This window comes from Somniosus microcephalus, chromosome 14 (assembly GCF_052327205.1).
Source record: "Somniosus microcephalus isolate GS21.2 chromosome 14, FLI_Smic_1.0, whole genome shotgun sequence".
Lineage (NCBI taxonomy): Eukaryota > Metazoa > Chordata > Chondrichthyes > Squaliformes > Somniosidae > Somniosus > Somniosus microcephalus.
In genome coordinates, this window is record NC_141000.1 from 17,616,013 (window position 1) to 17,637,526 (window position 21,514).

The window sequence follows — 21,514 nt, forward strand, 5'->3', positions numbered from 1 at the left end:
GTGAGTGACAGACCAAACATGCATTGGGCCAATGGTACAAGCAAGTGGGAAGCCTTAAGACGGTCACTTTCACCCACCCGTGTATTGGTGTGAGCAGCCAGTAGAAGTGAGTACTTGCCATTTGCACAAGTACACACAGTACTGTACTGGTACACTCAGTGCAAAAGGGCTGTGCTGTACCTATTGTGTGAATACTTGCTGCTGACAATGAATGCCAAAACTGAGAAAGTATTGAACTTCCTAGCACTGACGCCCTTCATCTTGATGAGCACACAAAAACACCAAAAGAACAAATAGAAGAGGTAATCTTCTGACTTCATGCCTCCAAGAGGGAACCTTACCCACTCATGATACACATCAGAAATTAGGGCACACAGAAGAAATGGTCTAATAATCATGTACAGCGTGCACACATATTCCCAATAGGTGCTCCTGGAATGCAAGACTGGGAGTGTGAGATTAAAAAATCTCCCTTTAAGATGAACTTAGATTCACAAAAATAGTGAAGTTAAATCTGAAGTCCCAAAATTGTGAGACTTTACTTTCCGCAGAGATTCTCACTCGATGGGAGTGCAGATCCTAAAATTGGGCATGTAATTCTCTGGGGGAGAAATTCAGTTGGTTGCGCCACCCGTTAACGCCTTAAGAGGGCGCTAAGTGGGTCACAAGCCAACTCGCGCCCGGGCGCGGCACTGCCCATGCCTCCTGCTAAATTCTGCGGGACGTTAGTGGTGGCGCTAACCGTTAGCACTGCGCCGGTGCCGATGATGTAATCAGTGTGCACAGCGTCCCGCTGACGCCCCGGCCGAGATATTCGGCAGCGCCCCCTGATTTACCGCCAGACGCTATGTCCAACAGGGTCAGGGTGGCGTACCTGCGGCTGGGGAGGCGCAAATTAAAGGCGAGGTGCGGGGCGGCCATTTTTGTTGTTGGCCGCCTGCCAGCACCTGCCTGCACTCCCGTCTCCGACCTCCTGAACCCCCCCACCACCACCCCCCCGCCGCGGAGTGCCGGCTGTGCTCCAAGAGCCCGGCACTTCTCCTCAGTGCCAGGCTCTTTTGCCTGCACTCCCGATCCTCGGGGGCCCAGCTGGGCCCCAGATCATGCTGCACAAGGCCCCTCCCCTTTAAGAAGGGGAGGAAGGCCTGCAATACCGCAGCGTGACATGCCGCAGCGTGTGGCACTGCGGCACGTTGCGCCACGATATTCACTCGCAGCGCCCCAAGAGGGATGCAGGGCGCCTCCAGTAGCGCTGCGCTTCCCTTTGGGGCGCAACCACTCAATTTCCGGTGCGGGGGCGCGAATGTTTCCGGGGCGCTACTTTTAGCACCCTGGCGAGGCTGGCACCCCAAACAGGGCTATACTCAATTTCTCCCCCTCTGTGTTCCTGATTTTCCATCAATTAAGATTAATGGTCTCAAAATCGAGAGCGCTGCAACTTAGGCATGCTGAGTACCGGGAACCAGGCATACTGACCTCTGTAACCCGATTATCTAATCTATGCTCCGGTCAAGAGAGCTTAAAAGAAAACTGCTCTAAAGAAATTCAAGAGAAATGGTAACATAATGAAGGCCAATACTTTTTCTCTCGTTTGCTTTCTAGCGTACAGTCGAACCATATCTCTTCCTATCGCGGCCCAGAGCGAAAACGTGGGCAGCAGTGGAAGTGACCATGGATCAGTGTCACCAGACTCCGATTCAAAGCACGACGTGTTCTTCGAGAAAAATGGGAGACCAAATTCAGAAAATCTGATCAGAGTTTTAAGGTCTTCTTTACTGAGGTAAAAAAAAAAGATTTTCTGTTCTGTTTAAGACGCTCCGCTTCCTGCTCCGATTTTCTACCGTTTAATATCGTGGTGGCAAAGTGATGCAAATGGCCACATTACATCATGGCATGCCCGATGACATCTTCCGTTACAATTATTGTCACCCAATTTTTAATAAAATGAAAGATGAATATTATAAAAATTGCCCTGTGAGATTAAATGGTGCAATTGTTGCTTAACGACAGGTGGTGCTTGTTTTTGACAATTTCGGAGCAGGCTCGAGGGGCCGTACGGCCTACTCCTGATTCTTATGTTCACAATTATTATTGTGAAACAAGTTACTGACACACACTTCTAGTTTGGGAAGGTCACCAGGATTTATTAGTGGCTCTCCCCTGGCTCTGGTGAGAATGCTTGAAGTTGGTTATTTTTGTTCGCCCAGTGCCAGACTATCAACTTGCCAAATCTGTCCTCTTCCCCACTTCCTTCACCTCACCATTGGCGGCCGTGCCATCAGCCCTCTAGGCCCTAAGCTCTGGAATTCCTTCCCTAGACCTCTTCACCTCTCTACCTCTCTCTCCACCTTTAAGATGCTGTTTAAAACATTGCCTCTTTGACCAAGCGTTTGGACATCTGTCCTTTGGCTCGGTGTCAATTTTTGTCTGATTTCTCGCCTGTGAAGTGCCTTAGGACATTTTACTATGTTAAAGGTGCCCTATAAATACAAATTGTTGTTGACGAGCTTGATCTTTGGCATGACCTCCATTTGGGAATGGATACATGCAGATCCAACATTGCTGGATGCCTCATCAGTCAGAATCAGATAAATGCAAAATTGAGAATTAATAGATGACGATATTCCCAACATGTACTGTTTTGTTGATGATGATTCTTTAACCCTGTCACTGTTCAATGACACAGTATCCCTGATGAGTCTTCATCCGCTGAAGATGGAAATAGTCCAGTTTCTTCTGATGAGATAGACACTGGCCTCTTCCTGCTGAAGAAAGACAGTGAGCGCAGATCCATTCTCCATAAAATCCTGAATGCTGACCAAGATCAGGTTGTTTCCAACCTGTTGGAAAGTCTGACACAGGTAAGTGGGCTCTTCCACACTCCCTGTGACTGTATAAATGGGTTTACAGTTCCGTTACACATGGTACAACAGATAATATCTTCCCCTGTGATGATTGCTTGAAATATTTTTGCCTATTTTAGTGAGGTTCAGAAAATCACTGCCATGACAGTAACTCCTGATGTTAACCAGTTGAGTCAAATAGGCAGAATTTCTTTTTTTTTTATATTAATTATGCTGATTGCGATGAGCGATGTCAGTGCTGATGATTGGAGCACTTTTCCATTTTGGCTACCTGGTGTCCACATCAAGCATTCCCATATCAGAAACAGAATGGTTAGGTGCATAGCAAAGCTTCCTCTGCTCTTCCCCAAACACCCACACCAACAACACTATGGCCTGGAATTTGCGGTGGGTAATAACAGCGAACTAACAGCATTCGCCGTTATTACCCCTTTGAAACTGACCCCAACTTCAGGATGTAGCGCATACGCATCTAAACGTGGAAATCCTGAAGTTGTGGTCAGTCATTCACTGCTCCGACACTGGCTGTGCTGTGGACCCTCCACCACACGCTCCCCCCCCCCCCCCACCACACCATAGCCAGCAATCAGTGTAATCAATGAAATCAGTGAAACTGACAAAAGCTTGGGCTTTTCTGCAGTAATATCGTTGTTAAATACCCCATTAAATGTTATTCCTTGTTGGATTATGTGTAACTGGGGCTTTAACAGCGTATTGACTGCTAAACAAACGTTACAGTCCTGGAAAGCTCATTTTCATTTTGTGGCGTGTCAAGTTTCTCCATAATGATGAAAAGTACAATCTTTAAGAAACTTAAAAAAAAATGATATACTTTTTAAAAGTTTGTTCATATTTATTTCAGGTTTACCTTTTCCCCATGTGAGAGCCCCAGTCTTTGTTTTGCTCTCTCTAACATTCTTAACACGTCTGAATAAAAGCAGCTTCTTCACTTCCTGGTTCCATGTCAGTGAGAATTCTGCATCGTGATTGGCTGCTTAGACAGATTGGCCTAGAAATTCACTATGGCCCCGCCAGCTGGCTAGCGCCCAAAAGTTAGCGCTGGGCGGGAAGCCTATAGCGATCATCAGATATTCATTGTTAGCGCCCCAATTCGGAAGCGGGCGCTATACCAGGGTGTGCCCGCCTCCGCTTGGTGCGCTGACACTGAATATCAGAGCTCTTGGCGCCGCTGCGCCAGGCGCTGCGCAGCGGCAGGCTGCGGTACTGCAGGCCTCCTCCTTCTTTTAAGGGGGAGCTGCCTGCAACGGGGAGTTCGCCGCTGGATAGTGCCGGCAAATGAGCCTGGCACCACGGAGAAGTGCCGGGCTCGCGGAAAGCAGCCGGCAATGCCGCGGGGGGGGGGGTGGAGGAGGCCGGGGAAGGAGGTGCGGGCAGGCGGCCGCCGCAAAAGCGGCCGGCCGCACCTTCCGCTTTAAAGCGCCCCACTAAGGCAGCAGGACGGCCCCGTTTTCTGGTCGCTGTTTGCGGCCGCTTCGGAGGAGGTGGCCGCAACTAAATATGGGGATCGGCGCGGTTTCGGGGCGGAACCGGGGCACTGCGCACACCGATGACGTCATCGGTGCCGGCGCAGCGCTAACGGCTACCGCCGCCAATACCGCTGCGCTGAATATCTGCGCAAACACATTTTTGGCGCAAAATCACCCTTTAGGCGTTAACTGGGCGCAAAGCTGGCAGCGCCTTAATGAATTTCTAGGCCATTGTCTTTACATCACAGCAGCCGCTCCTGGTTGGCAGTTTTACACAGACTTGGTCTAGCAGGGATGCCCCACTATTCTACACCGATCTCACTTAGGTGTCGAGAAAGGCAACCTTCTCGCCACAGAGTTTGCGAGATCTTTGTCAGCGGCTTTCTTCGGGGCCAGCGGCGAACGCCTTTGCTTCACCACTGACCGCAAATTCCGGGCCATTGTTCTATTTCCTGCTACACCAATTCTGTGTAAAATTGCCCATTGGAATCACACCCAATAGGATCTGGGTTGAGACTGCCTGAACTCATTTCATGTAGAACCCTCACATGCAATCAGTTTGGGTTGAATTTGAACCCAATTCTAAGAAGTGAAAGACCAGTGTCTAACCTCAGTCCACCATATCTGATTTTCATTACTGTGTCTTCACTAAAATTATACTATACATCTCTATAATTGGGTATGGTAGCATAGTGGTTATGTTACTAGACTAGTAATCCAGAGGCCTGGACTAATGATCCAGCGTAGTTCAAATCCTACAACGGCAGCTGTGGAATTTAAAATCAATTAAATAAATCTGGAATAAAAAGCTAGTAGCATTGATGGTGACCATGACACTACTAGATTGTTGTAAAAAAAAAACATCTGGTTCACTAATGTCCATTGAGAAGGAAATCTACTGTCCTTACCTGGTCTGGCCTATATGTGACTCCAGACCCACAGCAATGTGGTTGACTCTTAACTGCCCTCTGAAATGGCCTAGCAACCTTCTCAAGGGCAATTAGGGATGGGCAATAAATGCTGGCCTTGCCAGTGATGCCCACATCCTGTGAATGAATTTTAAAAAAATCACAGATATCCTGTATTGTGTTTTACTTTTATTTACTCAATTATTAGTTGTTCTTCACTCCCCACCAGTTTTTCACATACATATAATACTTGCTTTATTTTGTAGGGTCATGAGGAGCTTAAGCTGTCAGTTGACCACATAAAGCAGATTATTGGTATTTTACGGGATTTCATTCGCTCCCCAGAGCGGAGAGTGATGGCCAACACCATCTCCAAACTCAAACTGGACTTGGATTTTGATAGTATCTCCATAAACCAGTTTCAGTTGGTTTTGTTTGGGTTCCAGGATGCGGTAAGTTCTCAGACAATGGAATAATGTCAACAGTAAGGTTCAAATTGTTCTACTCAGAACCAACTGGTAATTTGTGACACCCACTGGCACCAAAAGAATAGTCGTAAGCTGAGCTAGTGCTCATCAAATGGGGTTGACTGAAAGCTTAATTGATTATATAGTGCTGAGAGTGGAAGGCCTAACATCCAAATGTAAGATGGTTAGCCGAAATTGGACAGACCTTTCTGTTTGAAGTGTAAGTGAAGCAGGGAATAGACAAACAAGCAGAGACGGTTTCTGGATGTGGACCTTGATGCACTGAAAATCCAGCAAAGCAGCTTCAGTTCAGGGCAGTAATAGGTGGGTGATTTTCACCACTTCCTACTGATCTGGTCAAGGAAGGAGATGAGCAGAGGCTGTGAGGTACATACAAGAGGTTGTGGTAGAGTCAGATTGGAGCTACTTGATCAAAGAGCAGAAAACACAGCAGGAGCAGCTGAAGTAACCTTCATCATGTCAATAAAAGAAGCAAAGGAAACAGGTACAGGTGATCAAAACTAAATAAGAACAGGAAAAAGCGAGATGCGAGAAAGGCTCAGAAAAAGGCAGTAAAAACTCAGAAATAAGGTGAGATACAAGTGTCCTTGGTGAATAAAGCAACAGAAATTAAAGAGACAAAGAGAAGCGCTTGGTAGCAAGAAACTCTTTGTAGGTTGGTAATGAACTCATTTTATTTTGAGCCAGTGAAGGGTGAGAGCAAAACATAATGATTTAAGAGGAAGGAATCATGCATGTCTGCTAGTAGTGATTATAGCAACTCTAAACATAAGAACATAAGAAAATAAGAAATAGGAGCAGGAGTAGGCCATACGGCCCGTCGAGCTTGCTCCACTATTCAGTAAGATCATGGCTGATATTTGACCTCAACTCCACATTCCCGCCCGACCCCCATATCCCTTGATTCCCTTAGAGTCCAAGGGCTGGATTTTACTCACCGAGACGTATTGGGGGCAGGACTGCTGTCTTCCGGGTTCTAGTCCCGCCCCCAGCGACGTCCGATGCATAGATGGTATTTTCCCCTGATTGGCCTTGTTAAGCCCGCCCTGCGGGCTTGCTGGCCAACTAAGGGAAAGCCGGTGTCAGATGATGTCAGTTGATGACGCTTCATCTGCCGGTTTTCTTAAAGGCACATGATCCATAGATTTTTTGATAGATGATTTGACAGTGTTTGACAGCATTGAGGTGCTGTCAAACACTGACAATCACTGTACACAGGTGAGCCCTTGCACCCAGACATTCCAGTGACTCGCTCCTTAGGATGAAACAGATGGCAGCTGCAGGTGAGGGTACAGAAGCGATCTGTCACTTCTCCCAATGAGGTGAGGCCACACAAACACTTCAAAGCTTGTCACCTACATAAAAATCTAAACATAATAAAATGACTTTCCCAATATTTACTTACCTCTGATATTCACCAGTGTCCCACTGCATCCTTCACACCACTTCTGCAGCTGTCATCTATACACCAACATAACAACAGACCCACAGCATGCCTCACTTACCCTGGCAGGGCTCCTCAACATCGGGAAGCCCACAGCAGAAGTCTAAAAATTGGAAAAAGCCTCTTAACTGCCTGTTAACTACCTGTTAACAGGCAGTTAAGTGGCTATAATCCTCTTCCCGCCGCTAGGCGTCGGGTCTCTGCGCAAATTGGGGACCCGACTCCCGGGAAGATTGGTTGGAGGCGGGTTGGGAGTGGGTTCGGGACCCGCTCCCATTCTTTTTGACTTTCCCAGCAGACCCACCTCCTCAGGGCTGGTAAAATCCAGCCCCAAATGTCTATCAATCAGCCTTGAATATACACAATGGCTGAGCACCACAGCCCTATGGGGTAGATCATTCTAAAGATTCACAACCCTCTGAGTGAAGAAATTTCTCCTCATCTCAGTCCTAAATGGCCGACCCCTTATCCTGAGACTATGCCCCCTAATTCTAGGCTCTCCAGCCAGGGGAAACAGCCTCTCAGCATCTACCCTGTCAAGCCTTCTCAGAATCTTGTATGTTTCAATGAGATCACCTCTTATTCTTCTAAACTCCAGAGAGTATCGGCCCATTCTACACAACCTCTCCTCATAGGACAGCCCTCTCATCCCAGGAATCAATCTAGTGAACCTTCGTTGCACCTCCAAGGCAAGTATGTCCTTCCTCAGGTACGGAGACTAAAACTGTGCACAGTACTCCAGGTCTCACCAAAGCCCTGTACAATTGCAGCAAGACTTCTTTACTCTTATACTCCAACCCCCTTGTAATAAAGACCAACATAACATTTGCCTTCCTTATTGCTTGCTGTACCTGCATGTTAACTTTCTGTGTTTCGTGTACAAGGACACCCAAATCCCTCTGAGCACCAACATTTGATAGTTTCGGACCATTTAAAAAATATTCTGTTTTTCTATTCTTCCTACCAAAGTGAGTAACCTCACATTTCCTCACATTATACTCCATCTGCCACCTTATTGCCCACTCACTTAACCTGTCTATATCCCTTTACAGGCTCTTTATGTTCTCCTCACAGCTTACTTTCCCACCTAGCTTTGTATCGTCAGCAAACTTTGATACATTACTCTTGGTCCCTTCATCTAAGTCATTAATATAGATTGTAAATAGCTGAGGCCCAAGCACTGATCCTTGCGGCACCCCACTAGTAACAGCCTGCCAACTTGAAAATGACCCGTTTATCCCTACTCTCTGTTTTCTGTCCGTTAACCAATCCTCTATCCATGCTAATATATTACCCCCAACCCCATGAGCCCTTATCTTGTGTAACAACCTTTCATGTGGCACCTTATCGAATGCCTATGAAAAACCCAATATACGACATCCACTGATTCCCTTTTATCTACACTGCTAGTTACATCCTCAAAAACCTCTTAATAGATTTGTCAAACACGATTTCCCTTTCATAAAACCATGTTGTCTCTGCTTAATCATATCATGATTTTCTAAGTGCCCTGTTACCACTTCCTTACTATGGATTCCAGCATTTTCCCAGTGACTGATGTCAGGCTAACTGGCCTGTAGGTCCCTGTTTTCTCCCACCCTCCAATCTTGAATAGCGGTGTTACATTTGCTACCTTCCAATCTACCGGAACCGTTCCAGAATCTAGGGAATTTTGGAAGATCACAACCAATGCATCCACTATCTCTGCAGCCACCTCTTTGGATGTAGGCAATCGGGTCTGAGGAATTTGTCAGCTTTTAGTCCCATTAATTTCTCCAGTACTTTTTCTTTACTAATATGAATTACTTCAAGTTCCTCACTGTCATTAGACCGTTGGTTCCCCACTATTTCTGGTATTTTTTTGTGTCTTCTACTATGAAGACAGATACAAAATATTTGTTTAATGTCTCTGCCATTTCCTTATTCCCCATTATAATTTCTCCTGTCTCAGCCTCTAAGGGACTGACACTTATTTTTGCTCCTCTCCCTTTTTACATACTTGTAGGAGCTCTTACAATCTGTTTTTATATTTCTTGCTAGTTTACTCTCATATTCTATTTTCTCCCTCTTTATCAATTTTTTGGTCATCCTTTCATAGAAATTTCATAGAAATTTATGGCACATTCGACCCATTGTCTGTACCAACCAAGAAAGAGCTATCCAGCCTAATCCCACTTTCCAGCTCTTAGTCCATAGCCTTGTAGGTTACGGAACTTCAAATGCATATCCAAGTACAGGAAACTTTCGATTTACCGGCACCTAAATAACCGGAAATCTCGGTTAACCAGCAAAATTCAGGAGTAGGTTCAGGTAAGTTTTACTTCATATTACTTGCCTTCCTCGATCTGTTGCTGTGCAGTTGGGTGTGGCTGCAGCTGTTGCTAAGCTACAGAGACGCTTGGAACTTGTGGCCATTGTTCTGCACCTGTTGCTAAGCAACAGGGTTTGTTGCTTTATACGGAGCTCTCAGCTCGCCGTATCTTTTACTATAGCTCTCGGTTATCCGGAATTTTTGATGAACCGGCACCACGTCGGTCCCGTCGGTGCCGGATAAAAAAAAGTTTCCTGTACTTTTTAAATGTGATGAGCGTTTCTGCCTCTACCACCATTTCAGACAGTGAGTTCCAGACCCCCACCGCCCTCTTGGTGAATAAAGTTCTCCTCAACTCTCCTCTAATCCTTTTACCTATTACTTTAAATCTATGCCCCCTATTTATTGACCTCTCTGCTAGGGGAAATGGGTCCTTCCTATCCACTCTATCTAGGCCCCTCATAATTTATGCACCTCAATCAAATCTCCTCTCAGTCTCCTCTGTTCCAAAGAAAACAACCCCAGCCTATCCAACCTTTCCTCATAGCTGAAATTCTACAGTCCTGGCAACATCTTTGTAAATCTTCTCTGTACCGTCTCTAGTGCAATCATATCTTTCCTGTAATGTGCTGACCAGAACTGTACACAGTACTCTAGCTGTGGCCTATATAGTGTTTTGTACAGTTCTAGCATAACCTCCCTGCTCTTATATTTATGCCTCGGCTAATAAAGGAAAGTATCCCATATGCTTTCTTAACCACCTTATCTACCTGTCCTGTTACCTTCAGGGATCTGTGGTCATACACTCCAAGGTCCCTCTGTTCCTCTACACTTCTCAGTATTCTACCATTTATTGTGTATTCCCTTGCCTTGTTAGCCCAGCCCAAATGCATTATCTCACACTTCTCCGGATTGAATTCCATTTGCCACTTTTCTACCCACTTGACCAGTCCATTGATATCTTCCTGCAGACTATAGCTTTCTTCCTCACTATCAACCATACAGCTAACTTTTGTATCATCTGCAAACTTCTTAATCATGCCCTCTACATTGGTCTAAATCATTGATGTATACCACAAAAAGCAAGGGACCAAGTACTGAGCCCTGCAGAACCCCACTGGGAACGCAAACAGCTTTCCAGTCACAAAAACACCCATCGACCATTACCCTTTGTTTCCTGCCACTGAGCCAATTTTGGATCCAACTTGTCACTTTCCCTTGGATCCCATGGGCTTTTACTTTTTTGACCAGTCTGCCATGTGGGACCTTGTCAAAAGCCTTGCTAAAATCCATGTAGACTACATCAAATGCATCACCCTCATCAACCCTCCTTGTTTCCTCCTCAAAAAATTCAGTCAAATTAGTCAGATGTGACCTTCCCTTAACAAATCCAAGCGGACTGTCCTTAATTAATCCGTGCCTTTCTAAATGATGATTAATACTGTCCCTCAGAATTTTTTCCAACAATTTGCCCACCACCGAGGTTAGGCTGACTGGCCTGTAATTACTCGATCTATCCCTTTCTCCCTTTTTGAACAACGGTACAACGTTCGCAGTCCTCCAGTCCTCCGGCACCACACCTGTAGCCAGAGAGGATTGAAAAATGATGGTCAGAGCCTCCGCTATTTCCTCCCTTGCTCCTCTTAACAGCCTGGGATACATTTCATCCGGGCCTACCGATTTATCTACTTTCAAAGATGCTAAATCTCTTAATACTTCCTCTCTCACTATGTTTATCTCATCTATTATTTTACACTCCTCCTCCTTAACTACAATGTCTGCATCGTCCCTCTTATTTGTGAAGACAGACACAAAGGGCTGGATTTTGCCATTGGTGTCGGGTTGGGGGCGGGTCAGGTGGTCGGCAGGTCCCGCTCCTGCCTCCGATGTCAGGTGGGATAATTTAGCTATTTTGCCCTAATTGGGCAATTGATTCCCAGCGTGTGTGCACCCCTGGCCCAATTAGTCTTTTGACCCTGAAACTCACCTCTGATGATGTCATTTATGCAGCTGCATTTAAGGGCTGCAAGCAGCCTTGGTTCATTTTCTGCCTCAGAACTTTTATTGGCGAATCTTCTAAAGGTTTTGTCCTCTTGAAATAACTAGTTCAAGGTCCAAGGCCGCACCCCAGTTTGATGATGACTCCCTCCATGCTCTGGTGGAGGGAGCCAGAGCTCAGAAGGAGGTGCTGTTTCCTTCCTCTGGGAGGAAAAAACCTTCCCCGCAGATGAAGGCTGTGTGGCTGCGAGTGGCACAGAAGGTCAGTTTGTGATCAATGTGCAGCAGAACCTGGCTGCAGTGCCGAAAGAGGTTTAATGACCTTGTCCGCACAGGAAAAGTGCGTATAACACCACCATTACCGTCAATCTGCTCCCCATCACCTTTCATCACCAGCACTCTGCATTGTCAACCTCCTCCTCCACATCCCACTTTACCCTTACATCCCTTGCACCCTTAACCATCCCTCTCTCTCTATGTACACAATCACTTCACTATTCGACTACGCTGCCCTCACACTTCCTATCACTGTTATGCTATGATAACAACTAACAACACACAGGGAGGGCCCTTGGTCTTGGGACCTCACTCCATCTTTGTGTCCTTCTAAGCATCTATGCTATGGATTATCTACACTCACTCCATCATTCTCACTCAAACTCCACTTGTGTCCCTCATTGCAGGAAAAGAGAGCCCACAATAAGAGGGAAAGGGCGAAGACAGGAGGAGGGCCACCCTCAATAGCCCATCTCACCAGCGCTGAGGAGGCGGCCCTAGAGATTGTGGGAGCCGAGGAGGATGTGGAAGTGGGGGACGGACAGACTGGCGCATCAGAGCAAGCTGGTGACAGAATAGTTTTGCATCTCTCTCAATGGTGGCATAGTGGTTAGCACTGTTGCCTCACAGCGCCAGGGACCCGGGTTCGAATCCGGCCTCGGGCGACTGTCTGTGTGGAGTTTGCACATTCTCCCCGTGTTTGCGTGGGTTTCCTCCGGGTGCTCCGGTTTCCTCCCACAGTCCAAAGATGTGCGGGTTAGGTTGATTGGCTATGATAAATTGACCCTTAGTGTTAGGGGGATTAAATACGTGGGGTTACGGGGATAGGGTGGGATATGTGTTGGTGTAGGGGTTACGGGGATCGGGTGGGATATGTGTCGGTGCAGGCTCGATGGGCCGAAATGGCCTCTATCTGCACTGTGGAGTTTCTGTGATTTCTGTGAATGACATTGCATGAGTGACTGATATGGCTTCTGATGCTCAAACAGATTGACTTATGATCATCTGCACAATTCCATGTGCATGCAACATTTATATCACAAGTCATAGAGTCATAGAGTTATACAGCACAGAAAGAGGCCCTTCGGCCCATCGCGTCCGCGCCGGCCATCAAGCCCTGTCTAATCTAATCCCATCTAACTCATTCCTTTACTCCCCCACAAGATCATCGACAGCCCCCCCTTCCCACTGCCCAGGAGGAACAGCCTGAGCCAGAACAATCCTCAGAGGAACCTGCACTCTCTGAGGGTGCAGCGTCAGCAGATTTCAGTGCACCCAGCACCAGCGCAGACACTCACACCTCGGTGAGACCTTCGGGAGATAGAGTAGAGTTGTCACCTGGTGTATCACAGCACACAAGTGAGCATCAGCAGATGGTGGAGACAGGGACAGCAGTGGAGAGTCCTCGTTGGAGGCCACAGGGTGCTCCCAGCTCGGCTCAGCTGCATGTCGACCCTGCGCCTCCAGGTTCATCCAGAAGGAGAGCAGTGCTGGAACTCCAGGAACAGGTGCTGGAGTCTCTGGCAGGTTTTGTCTCCAGGGTTACTGCGAGTATGGAAAGGATGGAGGAGTCCATCGCTAGCATGAGCAGAGCCTTTGTGGAGGCATTGGCACATGAACGCATCACCACGGAAAGGATGGCTACCTTCATGGAAAGGATGGCTACGGTAGAGGAGAGGATGGCTACGGCCATGGAGGAGCTAAGTCGCCTGAGTGTTGAAAACATGGTGAATGTTCAGAATAGACTGATCTCTCTGGAGGAGCGATGGGCAGCTATTGAGCAGAGAAACCAGAGCTTCATGGAAGTCCTCTGGAGTAGGTCTGCCAGTGCAGTTACGGGTCCTCATGGCCTCCCTGAAGTGCAGCAAGGTGCTGTTGAGCCACTTGCTAGCTCTGAGATGGGGCTGACCCATGAGAGGGATGTTGGTGGCAGACAACAAGGAAGTGGGGGCTCCTCTCCAAGCACTCACATTCCCATGCCACTGTGGAGCCCTCCATCAGAGCCCCACTAGAGTCCTCACCCAACTGAGATGGGTATCATCCCCTGCACAGCCGCAGGAGCAGCAGACTGTTGGCGAGCCCTCACAGGCTCGCAACCCCAGAGGATGCCTGCCAAAGGTGTCGAGGCAGGAGCAGCATAAAAGTGGGCAAGGGGCCTCCACATTTGCTGAAGCCACAGGGGAAGCACCAAGTAGGAGCACGTGTAAGAGGAAGATAAAGGGTAGTCACTTGGGTGTTCTGCTGTGTTTAATTGTTAAGTGCCATCCTTTAGTCAATGTAATAAAATGAAGTGACGGCAAACTGTTGAAGTTCTGGGCTGTGTCATTTCGGAAATGGAAGTTCCACATTGAGGGCTCAGGGCGAGTTGGAATTGTCAGTATGGTGGTCAGAGTGATAGGAAGCCGCAGGTTCTTGTCCATTGTCTACGGTGTGGTAAGAAGTTGCGAGCCAAATGTGTTTGATTGGGCAACCTAAGCAAATCTGGCCAAGATGAGTGCATTCCTTGCAGCCCAGGCAGCAATGTGCTCGCATGCTGCTGCCGCTGGTTGATGCGCCTCCGCAAGATCTTCATTCTCGCTCTCGCTCTCCTCCTCCTCACCCTCATCCTCATCTGAGGAGGCTATGCGCTGAGCCACTTGTCCCTCAGGCAGCTGCAAACCACGACGCTGTGCCATGTTGTGAAGTGCACAGCCGACCACAATGATTCTGGAGACCCTGGCTGCTGAGTACTGCAGGGCTCCACCTGATCTATCAAGGCATCTGAATCGCATCTTCAGCAAGCCAATGGTTTGCTCGATAATGGATCTGGTTGAAATGTGGCTGGAGTTGTAACGCTCCTCAGCTTCGTTGGATGGCCTCCTCAACGGCGTCATTAGCCACGTCTTCAGGGGATCGCCCTTGTCTCCAAGTAGCCATCCGCAAAGTTGGTTTGGCGGACTGAAGAGCGGAGGCACACTAGACTGCCACAGGATGAACGAGTCATGGCAACTGCCAGGGTACTTGGCGCAAACATGCAAAATTTCCTTCTTGTGTTTACACACCAGCTGCACGTTGAGGGAGTGGAAGCCTTTGCGGTTGACAAAAAGAGCTGGATTGTGATGGGGTGCCTTAAGGGCCACATGTGTGCAGTCTACGATGCCCTGCACCCTTGGCAAGCCTGCCATATTTGCAAATCCAACTGCACGCTTAGTTTATGTAATTGTGCACCTTGGCTAAGAGGGCATCGGTAACCTGCATGATGCAAGTGTGTGCGGGCGACTGGGAGATGCCGCTGATGTCTGCTGTTGATCCCTGGAATGAGCCTGAAGCAAAAAAGTTGAGTGCGGTGGTGACTTTTACGTGCACTGCTAAGGGCTGTCCACCCGATCCTCTGGGCTCCAGGTCTTGGTGCAGTATTGCGCAGATGTCACCCACTACCTCTCGCGAAAGTCTCAGCCTCCTTTGGCACTGCTGCTCAATCATGTTGAGGTAGCTCATCCTTTGTCTGTAAACCCTGTTTTGGGGGTATCTCCTGCAGCGACGTGCTTCCCTGCGCTGGCGCCTTCTGGCCTGTGCAGCTTCAGGTGGGTGAGCAGCAGCTTGGCGCTCCTGTTGCTGCTGCTGTTGGTGCTGCTGTTGTTCCGGGTTCTGCTGCTGCCGCGGCTGCTCTTCGTCCGAATCTGAGGTCCAGGAGGAAAGGAAATAAATGGTTCCCATGATGCTGGTTGATATCTCAGTTGAGGAAGTGCTCAGTCAATGTGGGGAGAGGGTTTTCCCAGGAGGTCACAGTGGAGATGCATCTCAGCTTCACCACATCCAAAATCAGTGGACCTGAAAAAACTAAGTTCTGCCACCTGCAACTGATCCTTGTTGAAAACTCCATTTTTATGGTGGCGCTGTAGCTATTAGGAAGCCAGCCACTTGTGAACTCGACAGGATTAGCTGGCGTATTTCAGGAGAGACGTGCAGCACACTGGAAATGTGGCAAAATTTGAAAGGCCTTTCAAAATGGGATTATAGAGGTTGTTACGTAGCAGTTAAGTGCCTTAAGGGCCTATCCTGGCACTTGGAGGCGGGACCGAAATGGAGTCTGCAAACCCGCATTTGGGAAAGTTGCGCAGAGGCGGGTTGATGGCAGGATCGGAACCCACCGCCATTTTTTACAAATTTCCCACCTGACCCGCCTTCAAATTCGCCTCCTCGGGGCTGGCAAAATGCAGCCCAAAGTATCCATTAAGAACCATACCCACATCTCCAGCCTCCACACACAAGCTTCCTTTTGGTCTCTAATAGGCCCTACTCTTTCTTTAGTTATCCTCTTGCTCTTTATGTATTTATAAAACATCTTTGGATTTCCCTTGATTTTACTTGCCAATATTTCTTCATGCCCTCTCTTTGCTTTCCTAATTCCCTTTTTAATTTCACCCCTGCATGTTATATACATCCTTTGCTGGTTTGTAAAACTCCCAATCATCCAGCTTACTAGTCTTCTTGGCAGCATTATAAGCCTCTTCTTTTAATCCAATACTATCCTTAACTTCTTTCATTAGCCACACATGGATCACTTTTCCCCTGGTGTTTTTATTTCTCAATGGAACGTATATTCATTGAGAATTATGAAATACTTTAAATGTTTGGCACTGCTTATCTACCATCGTACCTTTTAATCTAATTTCCCAATCTATCTTAGCCAACTCACCCTCATACCTATGTAATTGCCTTTATTTAAGTGTAATACTCTAGTTTCATACTGAAGTACGTCATTCTCTAACTCTGTGTGAAATTCTATCATATTATGATCACTCTTGCCCAGAGGATCCCTTACTATGAGATTACTAATTAACCCTGTCTCACTACACAAGACAAGATCTAAAATAGCCTCTTCCCTGGTTGGTTCCACGACGTATTCTATGAAACTGTCTTGAATTTATTCCATGAACTTGTTCTCCAAACTACTTTTGGCAATTTGATTTGCCCAGTCTATATGAAGATTAAAGTCTCCCATGATTATTGCATTACCCTTGTTACAAGCTCCTCTTATTTCATGATTAATACTCTGTCCAACGGTATAGCTACTGTTAGGGGGCCTATAAACTACTCCTACCAGTGTTTTCTGCCCCTTGTTATTTCTTATCTCCATCCATACTGATTCTACTTTCTGCTCTTCCAAGCCAAGATCCTTCCTCACTACTGCCCTTATGTCATCCTTTGATATCAGCGCTACCCCCCTTTTCCATTTTGAATAAGGAGATGTAGTTCCAGCTATGGCTCACGTCGTGGCTAAAAATGTGACAGTGCTAACTGGAGAGCTGACCAAGGTAGCAAGAGAGGTGGAGCAAGAAGTGCTATTGGAGGAGATTGAACAGGCCGTAAGACAGATGGAGAAAGGAAAAGCCTCAAGCTTGTGCAGAACTGCAGCTGAAATGCTTGAAGATGGGGAAGGGGGCTGAAATGGTGGAAAAGTTTTGTTTGGGATAATTCCATTACAAGAAAAGGGGCAGACAGTGGAAATTGCGGATCAGCGCAGAAAAAGTGAGTTGTAAATAGGACTTAAAGAAAGGCAGCAAAAGAGAAGAATCCTAGTCGATCAGTGGAAATGGAAGATGGGGGGGGGGGGGGGAGAGAAGAGCTGATAATAAGGACCTGTGATAGTAAATTTAAAGAGTGTAACAAGCCAAGGCAATAATCTGCTCCTGAATAGCATCTAGGACTAAATTTAAAAAAATTAAAAAACTGCAATGTTGGAATTCTGCAACAAAAACAGAAAATACTGGAATTATATGGAAGGTTCACTGTAAATTTACTGGGATTAAAGCAGGATTGAGAGGATCTAGTTATAATGAAAGACTTGTTTGCTGCAGCAGGGAAGTTTGAGGAGAAATCTGATCGAAAAGCTCAAAGTTTTGAAAGCCTTGGAGAGGGCAAAGAGTAGAAGATTATATTCCACTCGTCATTGAATTGGCAACAAGAGGTATTCACTTAAAAACATAAGGTTTATAAGAAATGTAGTCACACAAAGGATCATTAGAGTTTAGAATGTATTAATGCAATGGAACAGCAAGGAAGTGAATTTAGACTAGGTAGTTTTGATGTAGAGCTCACACTGGCACAGGTACAATAGGATGAAAGGCCTCCCCCTGTGCAGAAATCTTCATGATTCTTTATAATTTCAGGTAGATAAATCGTTTCTAGGGTTACTGACTCTATCCCCGTACCGTTTAGCACTTTTCCTCTTCAAGTGTTTAACCAAGTCCCTCTTTAATGTCATTATTTACTCAGCTTCAATAAGCACTTGCACTAAGACATTCTAAATTCTAACAATCCTTTGTGTAAATAAATTTCTTCTAAATCTCATGCTTTTCAGTTGATACCCCACTTGTTACTAATTCAGTGATGAGTGAAAATAATCTTCCACTCAAAACTTTGAGCATTTATATTAGATCCCCCTTAACCTTCAAATGAGTCAGACTGCTAAAAGGAATAAAGGCTTGTGTGGTTGAAGGAAAAGTGTCTGATTACTTTAAGGACAGATCTCTGACAGGGTTGTATCAGACCATGTCATGAGCTGTGTGAAGCAGAGACACTGAAGGCATGCAAGTCTGGACCTGGTAAAGGACACGCAGTGTGTGCCAATCTACATGCATTCTTAATTGCTGACATCAGGATGACTAAAGAACCTGGGAGATGAAGGAATACAGATTCTGCTTGCCAAGATTATGCTTGTAGTATGAGGAAGAGCGTGAAAGGAAGCAAGAATGCTAAAGAAAATGGGCATGATGTCGAGGAAATGGAATTGGTGGACAAAGTTGTATGTCTGTGAAGTTGTACACTCAATGAAGGTGGGTGTGAGAAAGAGGTGAGGAGGCTTATTGTTTAAAGTGGAATTGCTTTTGAAGAAAAATATGGAAACTATCCTGGAAGAGGAGAGATGTACCATGGGATGTGAAATAAAGTCCATGAAGGCAACGCTGTGTGGTGCCGAGAGCTGAATGCTGAAGTAGGCACAGAAACAGACTTGATACTTTTGGAACACTGATTAAGAAGTAGGTTGGGTAACTGCTGAGAGGATTCAGTGATTGATGTTTAAGTAATGAGAAGTGACGAACTGTGTGTAGTAACAGAGTAGGTTACAGCAGGAAGATTGAACAGATCCAGGTACATGTACCGTATGGCTGACAATCGGTGCCCTTGGAAAACTGAGATAAAAACACTTAGAAATGTTGTTACTGTGTGTGGCAAAACCTTTCATTGCCTGAAAGGATAGAATCAATAGCAACTTTCAAAAGGGAGTTGGATAAATACTTGAAAGGGAGAAATTCCAGGGCTATGGCTAAAGAGCAAGGCAGTGGGACTAATTGGGTAGCTCTTTCAAAGAGCCAGCACACTTCTGTGCTTCTATGATTCCAAATGGAAAAGTGACAATAGACAGGAAGCCGGCATGGGCAATAATGTGATGGTGAGGTCTTGTGGTATCTCTGATCAGCCGTCTAACAATGGCACTGCCTGAATGTTTTAATAATATGGCTGTTAAAGAACCAATCTGGCATTAAACTATTACCAATCTGTGTTGCTAAATGATGGTGTCAGCCTCAGGCCTTAATGAAAACTTTGAGGAATATTAAATTCCATCAGGGACAAGTAACCAGTCAAACTCAAAGCATAATCTATCAAGGGGTTACTGTACACAATCATGCAAAGTCACATACTGCTACCTGCATCACACGACAGCTGTACAAATTGGTACCCGCTGAGATATCACCAACAAAACTTGTCCTACTGTCCAGTGTTGATGAGTTTGATTAGTGATAAACATGGTTATTTGAGGACCACTGAATCAGATTGCAAATACCTTGATATCACATTGGCGGAGTGATGTAATTCTACAGAACACAGCCACACGTTGTGATGTACAAACTTATACCATGTGACTTGAGCAACTTCAATGAACTTTGTAGTGCCTTGTCAAACCAAAGCTGCATGGACATCAGCCTTTGATCTCAACATTCAATAGATAGATTTAAGGGGAAGCTAGCTAAGTACAATAGGGAGAAAGGAATAGAAGGATATATGAATAGGGTGAGCTGAAGTAAATAGAGTGGGAGGAGGCTCGTGTGGAGCATAATCACCGGCATAGATCGACATGGGCTGAATGGCCCTTTTCTGTGCTGTAAATTCTATGTAATTGTCCAATTCGATTACCCTCAGTTTGGCAACACAGACCACAGATACATCTATTGTCGCTCAACTGTTACATAAGGACACAAGAACATAAGAAATAGGAGCAGGAATAGGCCACTTGGCCCCTCGAGCCTGCTCCGCCATTCAATAAGATCATGGCTGATCTTGGGCTCAAAGCCACTTCCCTGCCTGCTCCCCATAACCCTTCACTCCCTTATCTTGCAAAAATCTGTCTATCACAGATCACAGAAACCCCACAGTGCAGATAGAGGCCATTTTGGCCCATCGAGCCTGCACCGACAGATGTCCCACCCGATCCCCGTAACCCCTACACCAACACATATCCCACCCGATCCCTGTAACCCCTACACCAACACATATCCCACTCTATCCCCACATATTTAATCCCCCTAACACTAAGGGTCAATTTATCATAGCCAATCAACCTAACCTGCACATCTTTGGACTGTGGGAGGAAACCGGAGCACCCGGAGAAAACCCACGCAAACACGGGGAGAATGTGCAAACTCCACACAGACAGTCACCCGAGGCCGGATTCGAACCCGGGTCCCTGGCGCTGTGAGGCAACAGTGCTAACCACTATGCCACCGTGCTGCCCTTAAATGTCCACCTTAAATGTATTTAATGACCCAGCCTCCACGGCTCTCTGGGGCAGAGAATTCCACAGATTTACGAACCTCTGAGAGAAGAATTTCCTCCTCATCTCAGTTCTAAAAGGGCGACCCTTTATTCTGAGACTATGCCCCCGAGTTCTAGATTTCCCCACGAGGGGAAACATCCTCTGTGCATCTACCTGGTCATGCCCCCTCAGTACCTTATATGTTTCAATAAGATCACCTTTCATTCTTCTAAATTCCAATGAGTATACGGAGTATGTTCAAGCTGTTCTGATTTTGCTTTAGGAGGAAACTCTGAATTCTCAACAAAATAAATGAAGTTGATCTTCAGAAGTTGGTAGATTTGATGGTTAGTTTTAGTTTCTTTCTCTTTGCAATAAAATAAAGACTTCTGCATGACATAAAACTCTTTTGCTTTTTTTTTTTGGCATGCACTAGGTTAATAGGGTTCTGCGACACCATCACATCAAGCCCCACTGGATGTTTGCAATGGATAACATTATGCGCCGTGCTGTGCAAGCTGCAGTCACCATTCTCATTCCAGGTACATAATCCCCTTTGGCTTCTGGAAAGGCAGCTCAGGACTATCCCCTCACCTTTATCATTTAGGGCTCAAAACTTTTTCTGGGACTTTTTGGCTCCTGAAAGAAAATCTTAGAAACAGAATTAGAATAGTTGTAGCTCAATCCTCTTAATTGCCACACCTTGAAGGTTCCAACCTTCAAGGTGATTAGATCAGGATTCAGTAGCTGTACCACATAACTTACAGTGCACTAGGACCAAGACCATGGTAAAATTGAGGCCTGTGATTTACACTGAAGGAATGCATCTTGCCCATCAGGGGTGTGGGAGACATTGGCCCAGAAATTCGGGTCGGAGGCTTCCCGCGGGTGCAAGCCCCCGACCTGCACTTACCTTGCGCGCCAGCCGTTGAGCTGTGGGC

The 21,514-nt window shown here is 46.3% G+C and overlaps 1 protein-coding gene across 3 annotated transcripts in view; it reads left to right on the forward strand.

Moving 5' to 3' along the window:
• Positions 1 to 21,514, forward strand: part of map3k15 (mitogen-activated protein kinase kinase kinase 15) — a 272,382-nt gene that overhangs the window by 235,083 nt on the left and 15,785 nt on the right. For all 3 annotated transcript variants that reach the window (XM_086006303.1, XM_086006302.1, XM_086006304.1), the window contains 4 exons: positions 1,603 to 1,780; positions 2,687 to 2,861; positions 5,526 to 5,711; positions 21,010 to 21,115. In XM_086006303.1, coding sequence (XP_085862429.1) covers positions 1,603 to 1,780; positions 2,687 to 2,861; positions 5,526 to 5,711; positions 21,010 to 21,115 — 645 coding nt within the window. The remainder of the gene's footprint in view (positions 1 to 1,602; positions 1,781 to 2,686; positions 2,862 to 5,525; positions 5,712 to 21,009; positions 21,116 to 21,514) is intronic.